At 51.4% G+C, this 16,723-nt stretch overlaps 1 protein-coding gene across 2 annotated transcripts; it reads right to left on the reverse strand.

Annotated features, from left to right (window-relative positions):
- Positions 1–43: 43 nt before the first annotated feature.
- On the reverse strand, positions 44–16,680 carry heatr1 (HEAT repeat containing 1). 2 transcript variants are annotated; one of them, XM_061811304.1, is made up of 45 exons: positions 16,249–16,680; positions 15,466–15,621; positions 15,173–15,389; positions 14,789–14,930; positions 14,615–14,716; positions 13,746–13,886; positions 13,198–13,409; positions 12,527–12,657; positions 12,379–12,451; positions 12,096–12,197; positions 11,745–11,862; positions 11,561–11,668; positions 11,383–11,481; positions 10,869–10,957; positions 10,551–10,762; positions 10,374–10,476; positions 10,078–10,246; positions 9,834–10,005; positions 9,622–9,770; positions 9,305–9,497; positions 8,746–8,918; positions 8,397–8,552; positions 7,331–7,570; positions 7,112–7,243; positions 6,925–7,028; positions 6,523–6,669; positions 6,327–6,445; positions 6,089–6,210; positions 5,874–6,002; positions 5,594–5,806; positions 5,367–5,496; positions 4,683–4,861; positions 4,560–4,609; positions 4,370–4,493; positions 4,104–4,244; positions 3,143–3,438; positions 2,761–2,911; positions 2,458–2,631; positions 2,149–2,283; positions 1,979–2,083; positions 1,673–1,835; positions 1,289–1,443; positions 919–1,077; positions 733–841; positions 44–473 (listed from the first exon to the last, which is right to left on the reverse strand). In XM_061811304.1, exons 2-45 carry the CDS (start codon positions 15,605–15,607, stop codon positions 385–387), a joined length of 6,369 nt encoding a protein of 2,122 aa, XP_061667288.1. In that variant the 5' UTR covers positions 15,608–15,621; positions 16,249–16,680; the 3' UTR covers positions 44–384. The 2 variants fall into 2 exon arrangements, with proteins under 2 accessions (XP_061667288.1, XP_061667287.1); XM_061811303.1 differs by having other exon boundaries at positions 10,078–10,275; positions 10,355–10,476.
- Between the last annotated feature and the right edge of the window lie 43 nt (positions 16,681–16,723).

Below are 16,723 nucleotides of genomic sequence, written 5' to 3' on the forward strand. Positions count from 1 at the left end.
CAGCAGCAAATTGCTTCAACACGAAAAAAGGTGCTCCCAAAAGTTCACGTCAGTGTAAATATTTATTTTGCAACCATCCACCGTTCCAGCTTCCATTCCAGAAAGACAAAACGGCCATCGTCGTCATATCGCTCAACGCATCCGAGGGCTTCTTAAAGGGGCCGTGGGCAAAATGATTAAAATACAAAATTTACATGATCAAAACGACTTCATCATCAAATAGCTTGCTGAAGACAATAAAACCATGAAAAATAAGAGAGAGAGATTTTGTACTATTATATACACCTCATGCGGAAATAAAATGGAGGAAACATTTTCACAACGCAAATATTTGGCCTCAGATTTTCATCATTGCGGCAAACAATTATGGGCCGCGCTTGAAAGTTAGAAGTAGCTCTGCAGCGGTTCTCCCAGAATCTTCTCCATCTCCTGAACGACCTTCTGGACCTGCTGCTCCACCTCCTCGCACTCGTCTGCAAAACAAACACAACAAGTCAACATACGCTCGTCCCCAATCGTCTGCGCACGTGTCAGGATGAACCGAAAGTGCACTTTGAACTGAAAGTCAACTTTTTCCCGTTCAAGTTTGCCTCGAGTCCAGAACATCTCCCAATGTGTGGCAATGCCAAAGGCGAAATTGTCTTTTTGTGTTTCGAGCAAAGCGCTAGCGTTCATACTGGCCTGCGCGAGGCTGAAGCTAGCAAATGCTAACGATTTCAGTATGGTACCGACCTTCCATGAGCTCAGCCAGGAAGGGAACGGTCTCCGGGAGCAGCACCACGTAGTTCTCCTTCAGTTTGGCCGCCACCTCCGTCAGCATCAGCAGCGAGGAGAAGCGCACCTGACCACAGGAAGAGGAAGGTGGGATCGAACCCCGCAACGCGGCCGCCCGCAAGGGCGCTCGGAAGCCGCCGTCACCTCGGCGTCGGCGTGTCTGCTCTTGAGCAGGATGCGGTAGTTGAGGCTCTTCCACTGCGTGTCGTCGGCCAGCGCCACGGCGAACTGACCCGCGCACGGGACCAGCTGCTCCGTCACCCTGCGCTGGTACCGCGCCCGCCCCCCGAGCGTGTTCTCCAGCTGGGACACAACATAAACACGGGTCCCGGTCACGTTTGTTGCCTCCCTAAAGTGGGACAACTGAAATCTGGTGGAAATGATTTCCAACACTGAACAATAATTGCTGAATTATAACCACCACCACCACGACGACGACGACGACATCAACACGGATTCTGGGACAGAACCACCAAATGCGTCCGATGGCGTCGGGGTCGGATTCTGTTCCCACCTGGTCGACGAGCGGTCCCAGGAGGGTGTCGGCTCGCTCCTTGCTGAGGAAGCGCTGCGTGTCGTACAAGAAGATCTTGCGGAGGCAGTCCAGGACGTAGCCGAGCAGCAGGTCGCTTTTCTCAGCGGCGTGATCGGAATCGAAAAACGGCTCGGCTGGGGAACCCAAACAAAGGATTTTGACGTCGGTGGCGGAAAAACATGCTGGCGGGGATCGCCCCACCTTTTCAAAAACTGGTTCGTGAACGGGACCACCGCGTTCAGTGAACGCCTTCTGAAATGTTTGCACTTAATATTATATGCATGTCCGTGTCCCACTGTACATTCCTTTTCGTTCTTCTCTTCAATGAAGAAAACAATAAAAAAACAAGTAAGCGAACTTCACCCGTCTTGGAGACGTTGGTCTGCTCTAGGAGGTCCGCGATGGGCTTGATGAGGTTTCCCGCGAACAGGACGAAAAGACCTTTGAGGCGCTCGGCGATGCAGTCGGAGAGTCGGAAGAACGTCAGCACACGCTCTTTGTTGCCGGACTTACTCCAGTCGAACAGCTGAGGCGATAAGAAAAGCAAAAGGAAATGGAAAACCTCAATGCAAACGAAGGCGCCTTGTTAAGTTGATCCAGGACGGGCCGGGACATCCCCATTCGCCGCTCTTGCGCTGGCCCAACCGATAGCACAAAAGAAGCCGTCACCTTGAAGAAGAGCGGCCTGAACGTGACTTCGGACAGTTTCATCACCATGACCAGCAGACAGTCGATGGCGCCGCCCTCGATCTGCGCCGTCCTCGCCAGGTCGCCCTGCAGCCGGCGAAAAAAATGTCACAAGCCGCCGCAGACCAAATGCCAAAAAGGGGCGCCGGCACCTGGCAGAACTGAGCTCTGAAGTCCAGGGCGGCCAGGAAGAAGGCGCTCAGCGTCGATTGGTGACTGCTCAGCTGGCCCTGCTCCATGCGGCCCACGTGTTCCTTGAGGATGTCCATCAGCGCCCCCAGCTGGTCCTGAGGGCAAACGCGCGCCGGTCAAATTTCGAATTTTGGGGTCCAGGTTGTGGCTCGCTGAAGTTTGGTCCGTTCTTTTGGGGCAGGCTGCCACATCCAATACGGCCGCACGAGAGGCCGACATCCAGGCCGGGGTCGGCGTGGGCGTTGCACGTGTAACACGTCCTCGCTCACCTTCTTGTCCGCAACCATGACGTCGTAGCACTTGGTCAGGACGGGCAGCAGGACCCTGGGGGGGAGCTTGGTCGCCAGGGAGCTCCTGAGGGAGGCCAGACGCGCGGACAGCTGATTGGCTGCGGACGAGGAGGGAGACGCGCAATCCTCCAGTTGACGGGTCAGCCGGCACACCTGCGAGGGATTTTTTTTTTTTTTTTTTAAAAACTCGGATGTAACGGGAGCCGCAAAGGAAATGACACGGGCACATCTTTGTTTGCTTTTGGCTCACGAACACTCGAGAACGGACGGATTGCAACGAGCCTGCGAGGTGGTGTCGAGCAGGTAGGGGCTGATGAAGTGCGGCAGCGCCACGGCGACGCGCTGCAGGGCGGTGACGGCGCTCAGTGAGTAAACGTCGTTGGTCGCCGGCTCTTTCCTGTCGCCCAGCACGTGCAGCACGGCCGGCATCAACCTGCGGGGAGGGGCACGCGTCTTTTGGAAACGTCCTCACAGAAAGACGAGAGAATAGTTGTCCGTCTGCAAAATGCCACTTTCGGGATTGACCTGATAATTGTCAACCAACCACAGTTAAAACCCAGCGTCATCCAAATCTGTGATTGTTGGTTGGGGACCACCGATTGTTTCCGATAATGGCTGCTCAGCGATCGAACGACATTTAGCAACACGAGTTCCCGCCGCTGACCTGGGCAGCTGAGGTACGGCGAGCGCTTTGAGGGCGCCGACCAACTCGGCGATGCACAGCAGAGCGCTGGCCGTCACGTTCTTCTCCTCGTGCGGCGACTCGACGATCTCCACGGCGCGCGACATGACGGGGACGAAGGCCTCGCGGTGGGCCTCGCCGAAGAGGCGGCACAGCAGCTTGAGGCTGTAGAGCGCCGTCTGCCTGGTTACCGCCGCTTCCTGAGCGTGTGCCGCCTTCCCCTGTGGCGTGCCCACCACGGCGAGGAGGTCCACCGTCAGCCCCAGGAGGAAGCTGACCTGCGGCGGGAAGACATTTGACGTCATCGACAACAAGCCCACGCGTCTGAAATTGCTTTTATTTGGCGAGGGTCGACGGATGACATACATGAGCAAAATTATTTCACTCATCAGTCACCACATACCGTTGACAACTCAAAATTTGAAATGTTTTTTTTTTTAAACACTCTTAAGTTTTCGTCTTCGAGGAATGTAACGCAGGTGATGGTGCGGCATCCAAAACGGTCCCGTCAGCCCTCGTTATTGGCCACAGTGAAGGAGCAAAATCGAAAACTGCGTTTTTGGTTCCATTCAGGGTTGAAGCTCTTCATACAGACATTTGGAAGCTGATTATGCGATATTTACATGATGCCATTCATTCAGTTAGAAAAGATCAACTCGTCATTCAAATGTCTGCTTGTGGAAATCCATCTGAAACGCTTGAATGGATTTCAAATTATAGTCAGTCAGCATTTGATTTATTCTGCTCTATATAATTAATGTGTGCCTACACAGCTTACTTACTCATATTTTCTTTCTCTTTGTTTACAGGTGTGTGGGGAGCGGCGCTACCTTTTTTTTTTTTTGGGAGTGTGTGCTTATTCCCCCAAAAAGAAAACGCACGAGCGGCAGAACTGCCCCCCCCCCTCCCCCCGTGACATCCCGAAAGCGCGCCAAGGGCACACCTGTTGCTCCGCCCACTGCGTCTTTTGCTGCAGCTTGTTGTTGAGCAGCTCCAAGGCTTTCCTCCTCACCGACGGGAGCCTATTTTGCATCAGCCCCCGCATCACCTTGATGAACGAGTCCGTGGGCAACAAAGCGTTCACCTTGGCCAGGATAAAAGGGAACAGACAACTTCAATCGGACAGCGCTTAAAAAACAAAAACGGCGGTTTTGTGTAGGGCGTTCTAAAGTTGACATCTTGTTGTGTCGGGTCAAAGCAAGCCCTCACCTTATCCAAAACGTCGTACGTTTTATTCAGCAGGACTCTCCAGAACTTTGCAATGGGCTTGTCAGCGTTCTCCTCCACGCAGTGAGCGACGCACTGGATGTAATGCAGATTCTTCTCCAGCAGCCTGGACCAAGCGTCGCTTTTGACCAACCAGTTTTACGTTTTTTTTTTGGTCGAGAAATAAACTCACCGCTGCTGCAGCCGCTGCAGAGACTGGCCGACGTCCTGAGTGTCCGCCACCTGAAGGACAGACGGAAGACGCTCGAGGACCCGCTAAAAGGTCAAAGTGGACGCGGGTCCACAGCGGGCTGACCTTGCCGATGAAGTCGGCCGAGCCCAGCAGCTGAGCCATGAAGGCGACGCAGAGGAACTTGAAGTGTCTCAGCTCTTTGCCGCTGTGGGCCTCCACGCTGAAGATCAGCTCCTCCACTTTCTCCTCCTTTTCCTTCTTTTTGACGGCTCCACGCCGAGTGACGGCCGGCTTGGCCGCATCTGCCGAAGACGTGACAATATCAGCTATAGAGCAAAAAAAAAAAAAACAAAAAAAAAAAAAACCCAACAACAACAAAGAGGAAAATGGGACAAAAAACAAAAAAAAAAAAAAAAACCCAACAACAACAAAGAGGAAAATGGGACAAAAAACAAAAAGTATGTATGGTGGACCTGTGGATTTCAACTACATTGTACACAATTGTTTCTAATGTTTATCCTCTCATCTTATTTGTGGGGTGGTGGTGGTGAAGGGGAATTCACTGCAAAAACATTTTTGGGTTTAAAATGTCCCCCCAACCCCCGTGTAAGTAATTACAAAGGGGCAATAAGAAGCACATATTTGTTACTGGATCCAGTTTCTTAAGTACAGAAGACACGAAAAGAGTTTTACTTCCGACTTAGAAGCTGCATCAAATCACAGCATTAAAAATTAAAATCGCTGAAAGCAAGACTACGTGTGTACGAGTGCATTTGTTGTGAGCTACGACGACGACGACGTTCTCACCGTCCTCTTTGTCGTCGGGCAGCTGAATGAGGAAGCTGAAGATGTTGATGAGAGACGTGAGCTGCTCGGTCACCTTGAACCGGCAACAGACCGAGATCCAGAAGTCCACGTCTCGCTCCCGAGCCGCTTCCTAAGCGGTCGACGGTGACAAAAGGTCATCTCGTTAGCCGGGACAGACGTCTCACTAGAGATGCTCCCGTGGCCGAGCCTCCCCCAAAGTTTCTTGCCTTCTCGCTTTCTGAGCCGGACGTCTTCGTAGTGTGGAGCTTGAACAGGAGGAGCATCAGGACCCAGAGGAAGCGGCTCGGGCCCAGCGTGGCGACCAGCCGAGCGACGATCGGCAGCCGCCGGTGTTCGGGCACGTGCGGCAGCGCGTCGGCGAACACGTGCGCGATCCTCGTCACCGTCGCGTCCACGCCGCCGTCCGATGGGCCGTGGGCCTGCGGGGGCGGAGACCTCGAGAGTTGGGGAAAATGTCCGACGTGCGAAATCCCGTCACGCGCTTGCCTTGATGACAGCCGGGATGACCATCTGCACCGTCTTGTCGATGACTCTGAAGCTGTAGGCGTCGTCCAGACGCATGATGTTGGTGCCCATGAAGGTGAAGATGGGCATGATGTTGTGCAGAACTTTCTCCTGACCGCACAAGACAACGCGCAGGTCAGTTTGTCCGCACGTACCAGATGCGAGCGCGTCTCTACGAGAAGTCCAAAACTACTGACGGGAAAGATGGTGGCGACGGCGCCCAGCAGCAGCAGAGCGTGGTGGTGAATCTGCGGCACGTCCGACGTTCGGACGCACTGGACGACCAGCTCCACGCTGAACTTGTCTTCATCCAGGACGTCTGGAAAGACAAATACGGCGTTTATGTCGGATCCGAGAGCGACATAAGACAGACGCAGGGATAGTGGAAATGAAAAAAGGCGAAATTCGACTCAAGCTGCAAAAGATCGCACTCACCTGCTTCGATTGGCTGTCCGTCCGGTGCCACTTTGTTACAGATGTTGAGCAGGCAGCTGAGCAGAAGCTGCTTGGTGTAGTCCACGTTGGTCTGCTCCACGGAGGTGGCCTCCAGGCTCCTGTGAGGAGACGAGCAACGAGAGGAGCGTCAGGCGCCGTCGCCGACTCGGTTCCCGTTCGCGTCACCCGCCGGTACCTGGCCAGCAGCGAGAACAGAACTGGCACCAAGGCCTGGGCTCGCTTCAACTTCTTCTTGTGCTGCAGCAGCTCCAGAATCAGAGAGACTCTGGACCAAGAAACGGCGCCCCCCTCTGGAGAAACGTCGCCGCTCTCTTCCGGTTTCCTGAGGAGGACGTGACAGCAGCAGTCGTGAGCTCAGCACGGGAAGTCCTCAAAATTGCAGCCGGGACTAACGTTACGATTCTCCTGGAATGGTTCAAATTAAAAATTGCTCTTCCCAGTTTCAAGGCCTACAGGCACACACTTGAAGATCCTGCGACTATACTTAATATTTCTAGATATACATTAAGTTCGCGACCACAAACAAACAAAGGCTCCGCGCATTCAGGTCTTCTCCTGGATTCGGGTAGGACATCACCTGTTGATTCTTTTGCTCCTCCGGGTTTGCTGCACCGTCACGGCCGTCTTGGCTTTTTCAGGTGGCGCCAGCTCGTTGGCCACCAGCTGACCGTCCACAGCGATCTGCCCGCACAAGCACAAGAGGAGCGCCATCATCATTTCATCCCGTATGCTCATTACAAATTGTGAAGACGGCGAGCGCCCACCGCTTTAAAGGCGGTGCCGACAGCGTTGGCAACTGCCGGACTCTTGCTGTCCTCCTGCAGGTCGAACATGACCGTCAGCAGCTTCTGTTGGACCTTCTCATCTTCCACGGCAGCGAAGAACGACTTTGTGATCTGCGGGACGAGTTCGCTAAGCTCTTCTGTCCTACGTTCTAACCGCTCCTGAGCCGGACTAGAGAAAAAAAAAAAAAAAGTTCTGACCTGTTCCAGAGCCATGATCTGGACGCTGGGGACACCCGGGAACGGCGCGGTGGGGGTCCGCATGGCTCTGAGCAGCAGGTCCAGACAGTTGCCGTCGGCAGCCAGCAGAGGCGCCGACGCCTCGTCGTACTTGCCCAGGACCAGCTGCAGCAACCGGGCCTCGTCCGGAAGCAGCGTGGACGTGTCGGGGTCGTCGTGGAGCAGCCGATCCAGCACGGGAAGCAGCGCGGACAGGACGGCCTGAGGAGAGCCCAACGAGACCACTTCTCAGACCTCGTACGGGCAATGAACTCTTCATACTGCTAATGACAATACTCAGAAATACCAGAAGAATTCAAATCTGCCATCTTGGGGTTTTAAAAAAAAAAAAAAAAAAAAAAAAAATCAATAAGCAGATTGTGATGTTTGTGAATATTCTTATGCGTCCCGGTCATTTCATTCTCAGGGCTCTGACTCAACACTGACATCGTGAGGCCAGATGCAATCGATCCAATGCCGGAAATGACACGTTTCGATTTCTGAGGAAAATAACTGCAATGTTGGGAAAATAAAGAAATATTGCAAAGCAGTGAGGATAGCAAAGGTCATGTGTGTCAATGTATACATCACACACATGGCAATTCGGCTGTATTTTTCATACAAGTCAGTTTAAAATGAAAATGAAATGAAAAAAAAAAAAAAAAAAACGCAATATTGTTTTCATCATACTGTCTTCCTCTCTGAGGAAAAAGCAAAATATCCTCCCCACAAAAAACACTTTTTTCGATGGAAAAAAAAAAAATACAACTATTCCTCTAATTTACTTTTTGTATAAAAGGTAGGATTAGATATTTATTTATTCATGAAAGAATTAGACTTATGTGACGATGGAGAGAGTTTTTTTATTGGGCGAACGCTAACGCAGAGAAAATCAACGGTTTTATAGGCTTGTCGGTATGCACATACAAAATAAATAAATAAATATTGGTGCCATTCTGCAGACCCCAAAGTCAGGACTCACGGAAAGAGGGTCCGCGGACCCCAGTCCGCCTTAAGGAATGTTCACGGTTGGTTCCGCTGGACTCACCGGCCCGTTGACGTGACTCAGCGCCTTCAGCAGGGCGGCGGCGGTATAAGATGGGCAGCAGGGCGCCTGGACGCTCAGCAGCAGCTGATGCATTGACGCCTGCAGCGGCGACGTCTTCTTTGCGGACTTGCACGCTTCGTGTGCACCGCTAAGCGCCTGCGGGTAGGTCGACATCCACGTTACACGAGATTATCGCAAAAGCAAGTGAGAACGAGCACTGAGGAAAACGTCGTGACAATTAGAGTTACCAACAGCCTTCTGCAACACAATTCGTCCAAACTGGGGAGTTTCTGTGTATGATTATGCGTATGATATTGCTACGTAGCCCGAAGGCCGCTTCCTTCCTTACCGTGCTCAAGTACAACGGGTCGGCGACAATCTCCTCCGAGGTCTTCAAAAGCTTCTCTATGATTGGCTGGAAGGGAGCGAGCCCGGCGCGCGACAGGCTCTGCAGGGCGTCGAGCGCCGCCCGTCGGATCTCCGTCACGGGAGAGCTGAGACAGCACAGCAAGGACGGAACCACTGGAAATAAACGCACACATGGGTAGATGAGGAAATGACCACCTCGACCCCCCCGCACACAGCCATCCATCCGTCCGTCCGTCCGTCCGTCCGTCCATTCATTCATTTTCTGTACCGCTTCTCCTCACCCGGGTCACGGGTGTGCCGGAGCCTATCGCAGCAATCTTCAAGCGAGACGCAGGGTACACCCTGAAATAGTCGCCAGCCAATTGCAGCAAAAAGCAGCAAATAACAATGCGCGCTTACATTGATACCTACGGGCAATTTAGAGTCTTCAACAGAGCGACACACATCCACACGCCAAAAATAAAAAAAATGCACGCATTTGTAAAAGGTCAACATATTTTGAGGCAAGAGGCATTCGAATTGGACATTTATTGATTTACCGGGCGAGTCGGCTCCAGCGAGCTCCGCCAGCGTCGCGACGGGCTGTCCGTTCAGCAAAGCGCCGCCAACGTAGAGAGCCTGAACGTGCAGGACGGCGTCCACGTTGATGCCCAGCTGGTCCCCGTGGTTGCCGCCGTAGCCCCACAACACGCACAGGAACCTGAAGAGCGTCCTCGCGTCGCTCAGATGAACCTGAATTTAGGGGGGCATTCGAAAATGAAAAGCAAATGTAGAAGAGCGGCTGGTCTTTTTGACGTTTTGGGCAATCGATTTTAACAACTCATTGATACAAAAATGTACAGAAAGCAGCTCAAACCTCGACGAGCAGCTTCGTGAGCTCCTGAAAGCAGCCGGCCGTCGGCCCCTCGCCGGCGCCGCCGACGCCGATGGCGAAGAGGCGGGAGAGGAGCCCCAGGTAGCAGCAAGCGTTGGCATCCAGCTTCTCCGGGTTCCACCACACGGCGGCTGCCGACGAGAGAGGCGCTCGCTCAACTCGTGTCGGGTTTGCGGCGGCAGGAAGCGGCCCACCTTTGAAGGCGGCGTCGTGACACCGGAGGGAGGTGATGAAGTCTCGGAGGAGCCAAATCATCACCAAGCCGTACTCTCGCTCCCCCTGCTCGCTTGGATGTTGCTCACGGCTGATCAGGTACGAGGTCAGCGCCTTGCTGAAGGTGGCGGGGACGGCAGGAGGCGGGACTTTCTGTTACACGCACAAGGAGAGGAAGTCAGAACGAAGACTCCAATCTTAATTTCGGCGCTCGTCTGGACTCACCTCAGCGCCTTTGCCCTTGACGACTTCCAGCAGCGGCGCCTCCAGAACGGCGAAGACCCGCCGGGCGGTGAGCAGGTGCTCGGTCTCGCCCAGCTGCTCCAGGGCCAGCAGAAGCGTCTGCGTCATCAGCGTGAAGAAGGCGGCGCCTCTGACGCCACGGCCGCGCTGCTGCTCCGCCAACGCGCCCAACTTCTCCAGCTGACGAGAGCAAAGATCGCTTGGATTCCAAAATCGGTGTGAAATGTATCAAACCAGTTCCGACTTTCCGGCAACTTACAGCATCACGTTTGGCCAAGTGCTCCATGTTGGCCAAGTTTTTCGTCAACGTGGTGACCAGACACAGGTTGGCCAAACCGACCACATTGACTTTAGAGCTCCGCTTCATCACTTCGTTCAGTTCTGTGTGCACAGGAGAAAAGACTTTCAGGCCCAAGGCGGAGCTCAGGAAGGCTCGGGGACGTCCCGGCCGCTACCTTCCGCCCAGTTCAGGGTGAGCGGATGCCGGGCGATGGCGGAGCAGCGGGCCACGCAGTGCGCGAGTCGGAGCTGGGCGGAGTCCGGACGAGCGGTGGTGATCACCAAGAAGGGCAGCAGACCCCAGCTGGTCTTCTCCACCTGCTGGGCGCTCCCCTTCCCCAGCCGGGAATGGGTCAGTAAACGCACCGTTTCGCATAAAACCGGAAGCCTGGTGGAGGAAAACACAAAGCATGGATGAGGCTGTTCGGTTTGTCTTTAATAGAACACAAAAGTCAAAGTTGACACAAATAAAGGGTAATGGGGGCAGTTCTGACCAGCTGTCTGCCTCGGGCTCGTCGACTCGGTCCAGCAGAGACAGTAAATCGGACACCGCGTCCTCAAAGTCCAAAACATCAAACAGCATCTGCAAAACAACAACCAAAAATTGGCCGCATGCGAAGGTTTTTTTTTGTTTTTAAAACACGCGGACCAGCGTGAAAGAATCGACCGTCACCGATGGATTTTGCGTGAGGAGAACAGCACAACTTGTGCGGTAACTAAAGATGCGAGTGACAGATAAGACGGGGGGGGGGGGGGGGGGACGACGGCGCGAAATACAACGGCCGCAGCTTATTATCCGGTATGCGCGGTCGTCCGGGAAAGACGGTGAATTGATTTTACACTCCTAGTTTCTTCCTTTTTGTCTAAATCAGAGTTCCCCAAGCACCGGGAAGAGGAGCATTCGGGGACACGCTGCACAGGGAGAGGCAAAGCAAAACAAAACAAAGAGTCAGGAACTGCAGTTATTATTATAATAATAATAAAGAAGCTTCCTGGAATTTCACTGACCTCCAAGGTTTGAAGTGCCGCGCTGACGACCTCCAGCACGTCATCCTTCAGGCGCTCGACGACAGCGTTTTTCAGAAAGCCCCGATTCAAACTCTGAAGCTAAGGAGGCGCAACAGAAGTCAGAACTGAACCGGCAGCAGCAGAACACGCGGCGCACCGGCGAGGTCTGCGGTCGCACCTGCCCCGATCCCACGACGCCCCTCAGGTGCTCCAGGGCCGAGACCCGTAGCGACGGCTGCGGGTGCTTCAAGCTGAGAAGCAGCGAGGTGTCCGAGTCGCCCAGAATCTGATTATGACAACATCGAGTCGACGTTTTGGTCACACGTTTCGTTTAGTCCGTTTCGTCCCATTAGTCATCGCACCTGGAATTTTCCGCTGCTCGCGGACAGAGAGAGGAAGTGGTGGAAAAGTCGCTTCTGTTCAGAGTTTCTGAGGTCTGTCACGTGACTTGAGAGGACGCCGTCCAGAGCGCCGCAGTACCTGAGGCGGACCGAGCACAAACTTCAGCGTCGTTGGCCTGCATTTTCATCTTCATTCCAAATGCATACTGAGCAATTTATTCATGTCCTGGAATCGATGCGCATTCATTGAAAGAATTTCCTCGACAATTTTCAAAGTCTTCTCCTAACTTCACTTGTTTTTGGGACGTGTGAGGAAACGTAGCAGTGATAAATGTCGAGTCAGCGGACTCGGCAGGCAGCAGCCACACTCACTTGGACTCAAACAGTCGCACCAATGGCTGCAGACGCCGGTTGAGGGCGGAGATCTGGTCCTCGGAGACCTCCGCCTGACTCAGGTAGTCGTCCAGCAGCAAACTGCAGCAGCGGACGGAGAAGTCAATCAGAAAATTCACTTTTCTGGCAGCTACAGAACCAACTACCCAAACAGGAATGTGTAAACTTCACAACAACAAAGCTGCCAACTGCACAAAACGCTATTGCTTGGCGTCAAGTTGTAAGTTTACGCGACTTCTCAAAAGGTTAAAAAGACCTTTACCGAGCCACGAGTCCATCCAGGCCTTTGGTCAGGGGGACGCACTGCAGGAGCGACTCCAGGACGTGGCTCTCATCTGTCCAAAACACACGGGAATCTTCAGACGAGCCAAAACCTTACGTGACACGTTTGGCCACGGTTCGGTTCTCACCCGGTCCGGCGAAGACGGCGTGGACCAGGTGAGGTAGCAGGTAGCGCAGTAGAGCGCTCACGTCGTGGGCGGCGGCCATGAGCTGCAGCGTGGATGCCAGCTCGGGCATGGAACACACGTGGCTGCAGAATCTGAACACACACACACACACACACAAAATGACAGAGGCGGGTCGGCACTGAGCTCAGGTGCAAAGTCGTGCGTGCAGCAAATACAATAAAACAGGAAGAAAAAAAAAAACAAAAAAAAAAACTGCAGTACTCTAGTGCAATGGTGTTAAGTGTGATTTTTTTTACTTTTTTTTTTTTTTATTTTAGGATGGCTGGAAAATACAAGGTGTCCAAATAAAAATGTATACACACTTTAAATAATGACATTTGTAAATTCTTCTACATGTTAAAAATTATAATAAAACATCAAATTTATAATTATATAAAGTGCGTGTACATTTTTGGGACACCCTAAATCATACGTTTGTGTAAGAAAAAAAAAAAAAAATCTTATCGACGATCGCTTTTTTTTTTTTTTAATAAACATTGTTCAGTCATTTAAAAAAAAAAAAAAAAAAAAAAAAAAATGTGCTCATTTTGACAAAGTAAGGAGTAGAACATACAGATATGTGTAGCGAGTAAAAGTACTCCCCGGCAGCGCCGAGGCGCCGGCCGCCCTACCTGGACCCGGCCGCGCCCTCCTTCTGGCTCTGCAGCAGCACGACCAGGCAGCCCAGCCCCTCCCGGGCCAACACGGGCCCCTTGAGCACAGACTTGCCCACGTGCGCGGCCAACGTGCCGACCAGGTCGGCCTCCAGGGGCGCCTTCGCCGCCATCTGGCACACGATCATGTAGGTGGACGCCTTGTAGTCGGCCACGGTCGACTTCAGACCCTGAGAGGGGGACGGGAGGGAAAAAATGGGACGACAGCCCAGCTTCAAAATGCCGCTTCTACAAAAGATGAGAATCTTCCCTTTTGGGAGTTGACGCCTTTTTTTTTTTTTTTTTTTTTTTAAATGGTTGGAGGTGGAACCCTATACCGCTTTATAACACTTTTTTTGTACATTATTCAGCGGCATCAAAATATTAGCTCCAGCTCTCTCTCAAGATGAGCGTCACTTCAAACTATCTGTAGGTTACTTGTATTAAACAATGGCACAACCTCACGAGGTCAGAATACTAATAATTGATGAAGGATGTAGTAATCCTCGTAAAACTGTAAAGCGCACCTTTTGCACATATGGGAGCAGTTTGGCAACGATGGCGTCTGACACTTTGTCGACGGCGTCCAGAGCGCACACGACAGTGGAGGCGTAGAAGGAGAAGACCACTCGGAGCTGGGAGAAACTTTGGGAATATCCGGAAAAAGCCTGCGAGAAGTAATACACCAAATAACCTTTAGAATCCTCTTTTTTTTTTTTTTTTAAATAAAAATGGGTCGTGCAGGAGTGTTTACAAAAAAAAAAAAAAAAGTCTTGGAATGTTCAAAGTTGGAAACTTTCCGTGGGAATTCATCAAAATGATGGCAATAAAACACAAATGGAATCAACTCAAAGGTTGGCCCTTCCTGCAGAATTTCAATTTCAAAATAATCCTCACACCTACATAATTACAATTCGATGACAATATTTCAAACAATACACTCGTACTTGACTCACAAGCAGTGAAGCAACAAAAAAACGTTTTGGTCAAAACTTGCAAACCAACGAGGAGGAAACCGAGAACAAAAGAAATGACCAACTATCAGTAAAATTGCATGGAAAAAACTCAGAGGATTACCGCAAAGTTATTCTGTGTACTGTTGAATTGCACAACAGTCATCAGTCTGTACTTGTCAATAAATTACAATACTTGAGCGTATTTAACTCTTATTTGTTGGAGTCTGCGTGACTGTATTACACTGCCCCCGGTGGCCAAGTCGTCCTCACCAGAAAATGTTTCTTTTTTTTTTTTGACTGTACAATATCATAGCATGCTACCGAAAAAAAAGAATGACAAAACAATGATTTTTTTTTTTTTTTTAAATTTCCAGTTAATTCCCAGTGAAAATGTCCAATTATTTGCAATTTTCCATCCCGCACGTGTGACGCGGGGCTACCTGAATGGACGTTGAGACCATTTTGCAGATGAAGTCCATGAAGCTCAGGTCCGAGTAGCAGTGAGTGACCAGAGTCCCTTTGGCTAAAGGCACGCCGGGTTTCTGCACGGACGGACAAAGTGAACAACGAGTAGAAATGCCACCTTTTCCGCGGTCTAAATCGTCGCGTCTCACCTGCAAAGGCTGCAGCCAATTCCAGCGGTTTGCGCCGTCCCCGATCTTGAGCAGCTGCAGCACTCGGACGAACGTGTTGGTGTGGTGATAAGGCAGCGTGCAAGCCAGCAGGCTGTCGACGTTGTACAGATGAATGTGGAAGCTGCGCACGGAAACCAGAAGGAACCCTTCACGACAGGTTCCAGTGGAACTGCAGTTCGCGAAACTACATTTGCTCTGGGGCGATTTTTCACCGTGCAAAAGGAATGCAAAATTACAGCGAACCTCCACTACATTGCTTAAAAGTATCCAATTCTCTTCATTTTCACCCCCCATCTAACCCGTTCGTACGCAGGTCCGGCGGAAAGCGTTCCGACGAATTTGCGCGTTTGAGCGGCAGCGTACCGGTGCACCAGCCACTCGATGCACTTGAGCGCCGGCTTGAGTAGGAAGTACGGGGAGACGCGAGTGAGGAACACAGAGATGTCGGCATCCAGCTTCTTGTTAATATCTCTGGACTGGACGCTCCGCTCCAACGTGAGCGACGCCCGGCTGAACAGAGAGTCCTGGAACTCCCGGAACGCGGGTTCGATGCCCAGCAGCTCCTCCAGGCCCGTGCAGCCTGCGGAGAGGCAAAAGCCGAAGGGTTGCGGAGGAATGGCCAAGACGAGCCGAGGAGGTGGAGGAAACGGACTCACCGAGGGCGTAGAAGGTGCTTCTGTCGAGGGTAGCCGCTTCTTTGGGCTCGAAGAGAAGTGAGGCCACCTCTGTGCGTGACAGGAGGCTGGGGTCATTTTGGGGCAACGCCAGCTGCTTCAGCTGGTAGGCCAACGACGTCATGGCGGCCCTTCAGGCTAAAAAAAAAAAAATAAAAAAAATAGCAGCACAATCAGCTTTTTGGACACAGTTCTGTCTCTGCTTTCACGCAAACCCTCCCTCAAAAAGCGTTGATTGATTTGTCAACAAAATAATTCAATGACGTTCCCCTGACAAGACGCTTCTTTCTTGCGTTGTGACGGAGGCTTGAACTGTGGCTTCTGTCAATCCTATCATTTGTTCTGCAAATGTACAAGATATCTGCAGGTAATCTGAATTCTCGTGTACTTTTTGTTTTAGCAACATATGACAATGTCCATTCCATCCTTTTCCCGAGTATATTGTGAACAGGGGAAGGAACTATGTCATGTTGAGTTTTTAATCATCGACAAAACGTGTGCATTGTATGTACATGGAGATGTCTCGTGGTATGCAATGAGTGTTCAAGCATCAAATGAACGCAGTAAAGGCTCAACTATGTCGTCTTCCAAAATTCGTAGTGGCAACAAATTGGGTTTGTGGAAACTTTATGGCATTTTAGCTTGCACGTGGCTATCACGAACACATAACACGTGCATTACTAAAACATTAACAACGTTATATCCGCAACGGTGTTTTTATAATATCCAGGCTTCGTTTGATGCAATAGAAACGTATATACGAACCTGTTTTCTTGCTTTCAACGAAACACGTGCCAGAGCCGAAAAACTGTGGCGACCTCCTGCCGGATCGTTTCTTTTCCGGGTTACGTCCTGGTGAATTCGGATGGTTCACGTCGCTGACATCCGGTTTCGTCTTAAAAGGAAGTCGGAAGTCGTCTTCAGATTTTGTGAAATTATTTTCATCAACAAGTGTATCTACACAAATAAAATAAACCCCCTGAGAGTGGAATATTTCTGGGTTACATTCAGATAAATTACGTTGGTTCACATCACTAATGTCCGGTCAGTCCGGAGATAGCGAGATCCTCGTGAGGATAAGAATGAATATTCTCATCATACGGTGAGAAAAAGGAATAAACAAAACGATCTGATATCACAAATCCGTTCTATTCTCTTCGATTCCATGTCGTCATTGTTGTACATTCCGTCCGTACTAAGATGAAGTAATCACGCCAACCACGCGGGGGCGACAGTTCAA

Source organism: Syngnathoides biaculeatus, chromosome 22 (genome assembly GCF_019802595.1).
Source record: "Syngnathoides biaculeatus isolate LvHL_M chromosome 22, ASM1980259v1, whole genome shotgun sequence".
Taxonomy (NCBI): Eukaryota; Metazoa; Chordata; class Actinopteri; order Syngnathiformes; family Syngnathidae; genus Syngnathoides; species Syngnathoides biaculeatus.

What these genes read in the sequence shown, in the direction of transcription:
- heatr1 (XM_061811303.1), bottom strand. Translation starts at nt 15,607, where the DNA reads ATGACGTCGTTGGCCTACCAGCTGAAGCAGCTGGCGTTGCCCCAAAAT. An exon ending in CGGCACTTCAAACCTTGGAG is followed by an intron (nt 10,958 to 11,382) that starts GTCAGTGAAATT and finishes GTTGTTTTGCAG; the next exon opens with ATGCTGTTTGATGTTTTGGA. An exon ending in CCTGGCTGAGCTCATGGAAG is followed by an intron (nt 474 to 732) that starts GTCGGTACCATA and finishes TTTGTTTTGCAG; the next exon opens with ACGAGTGCGAGGAGGTGGAG.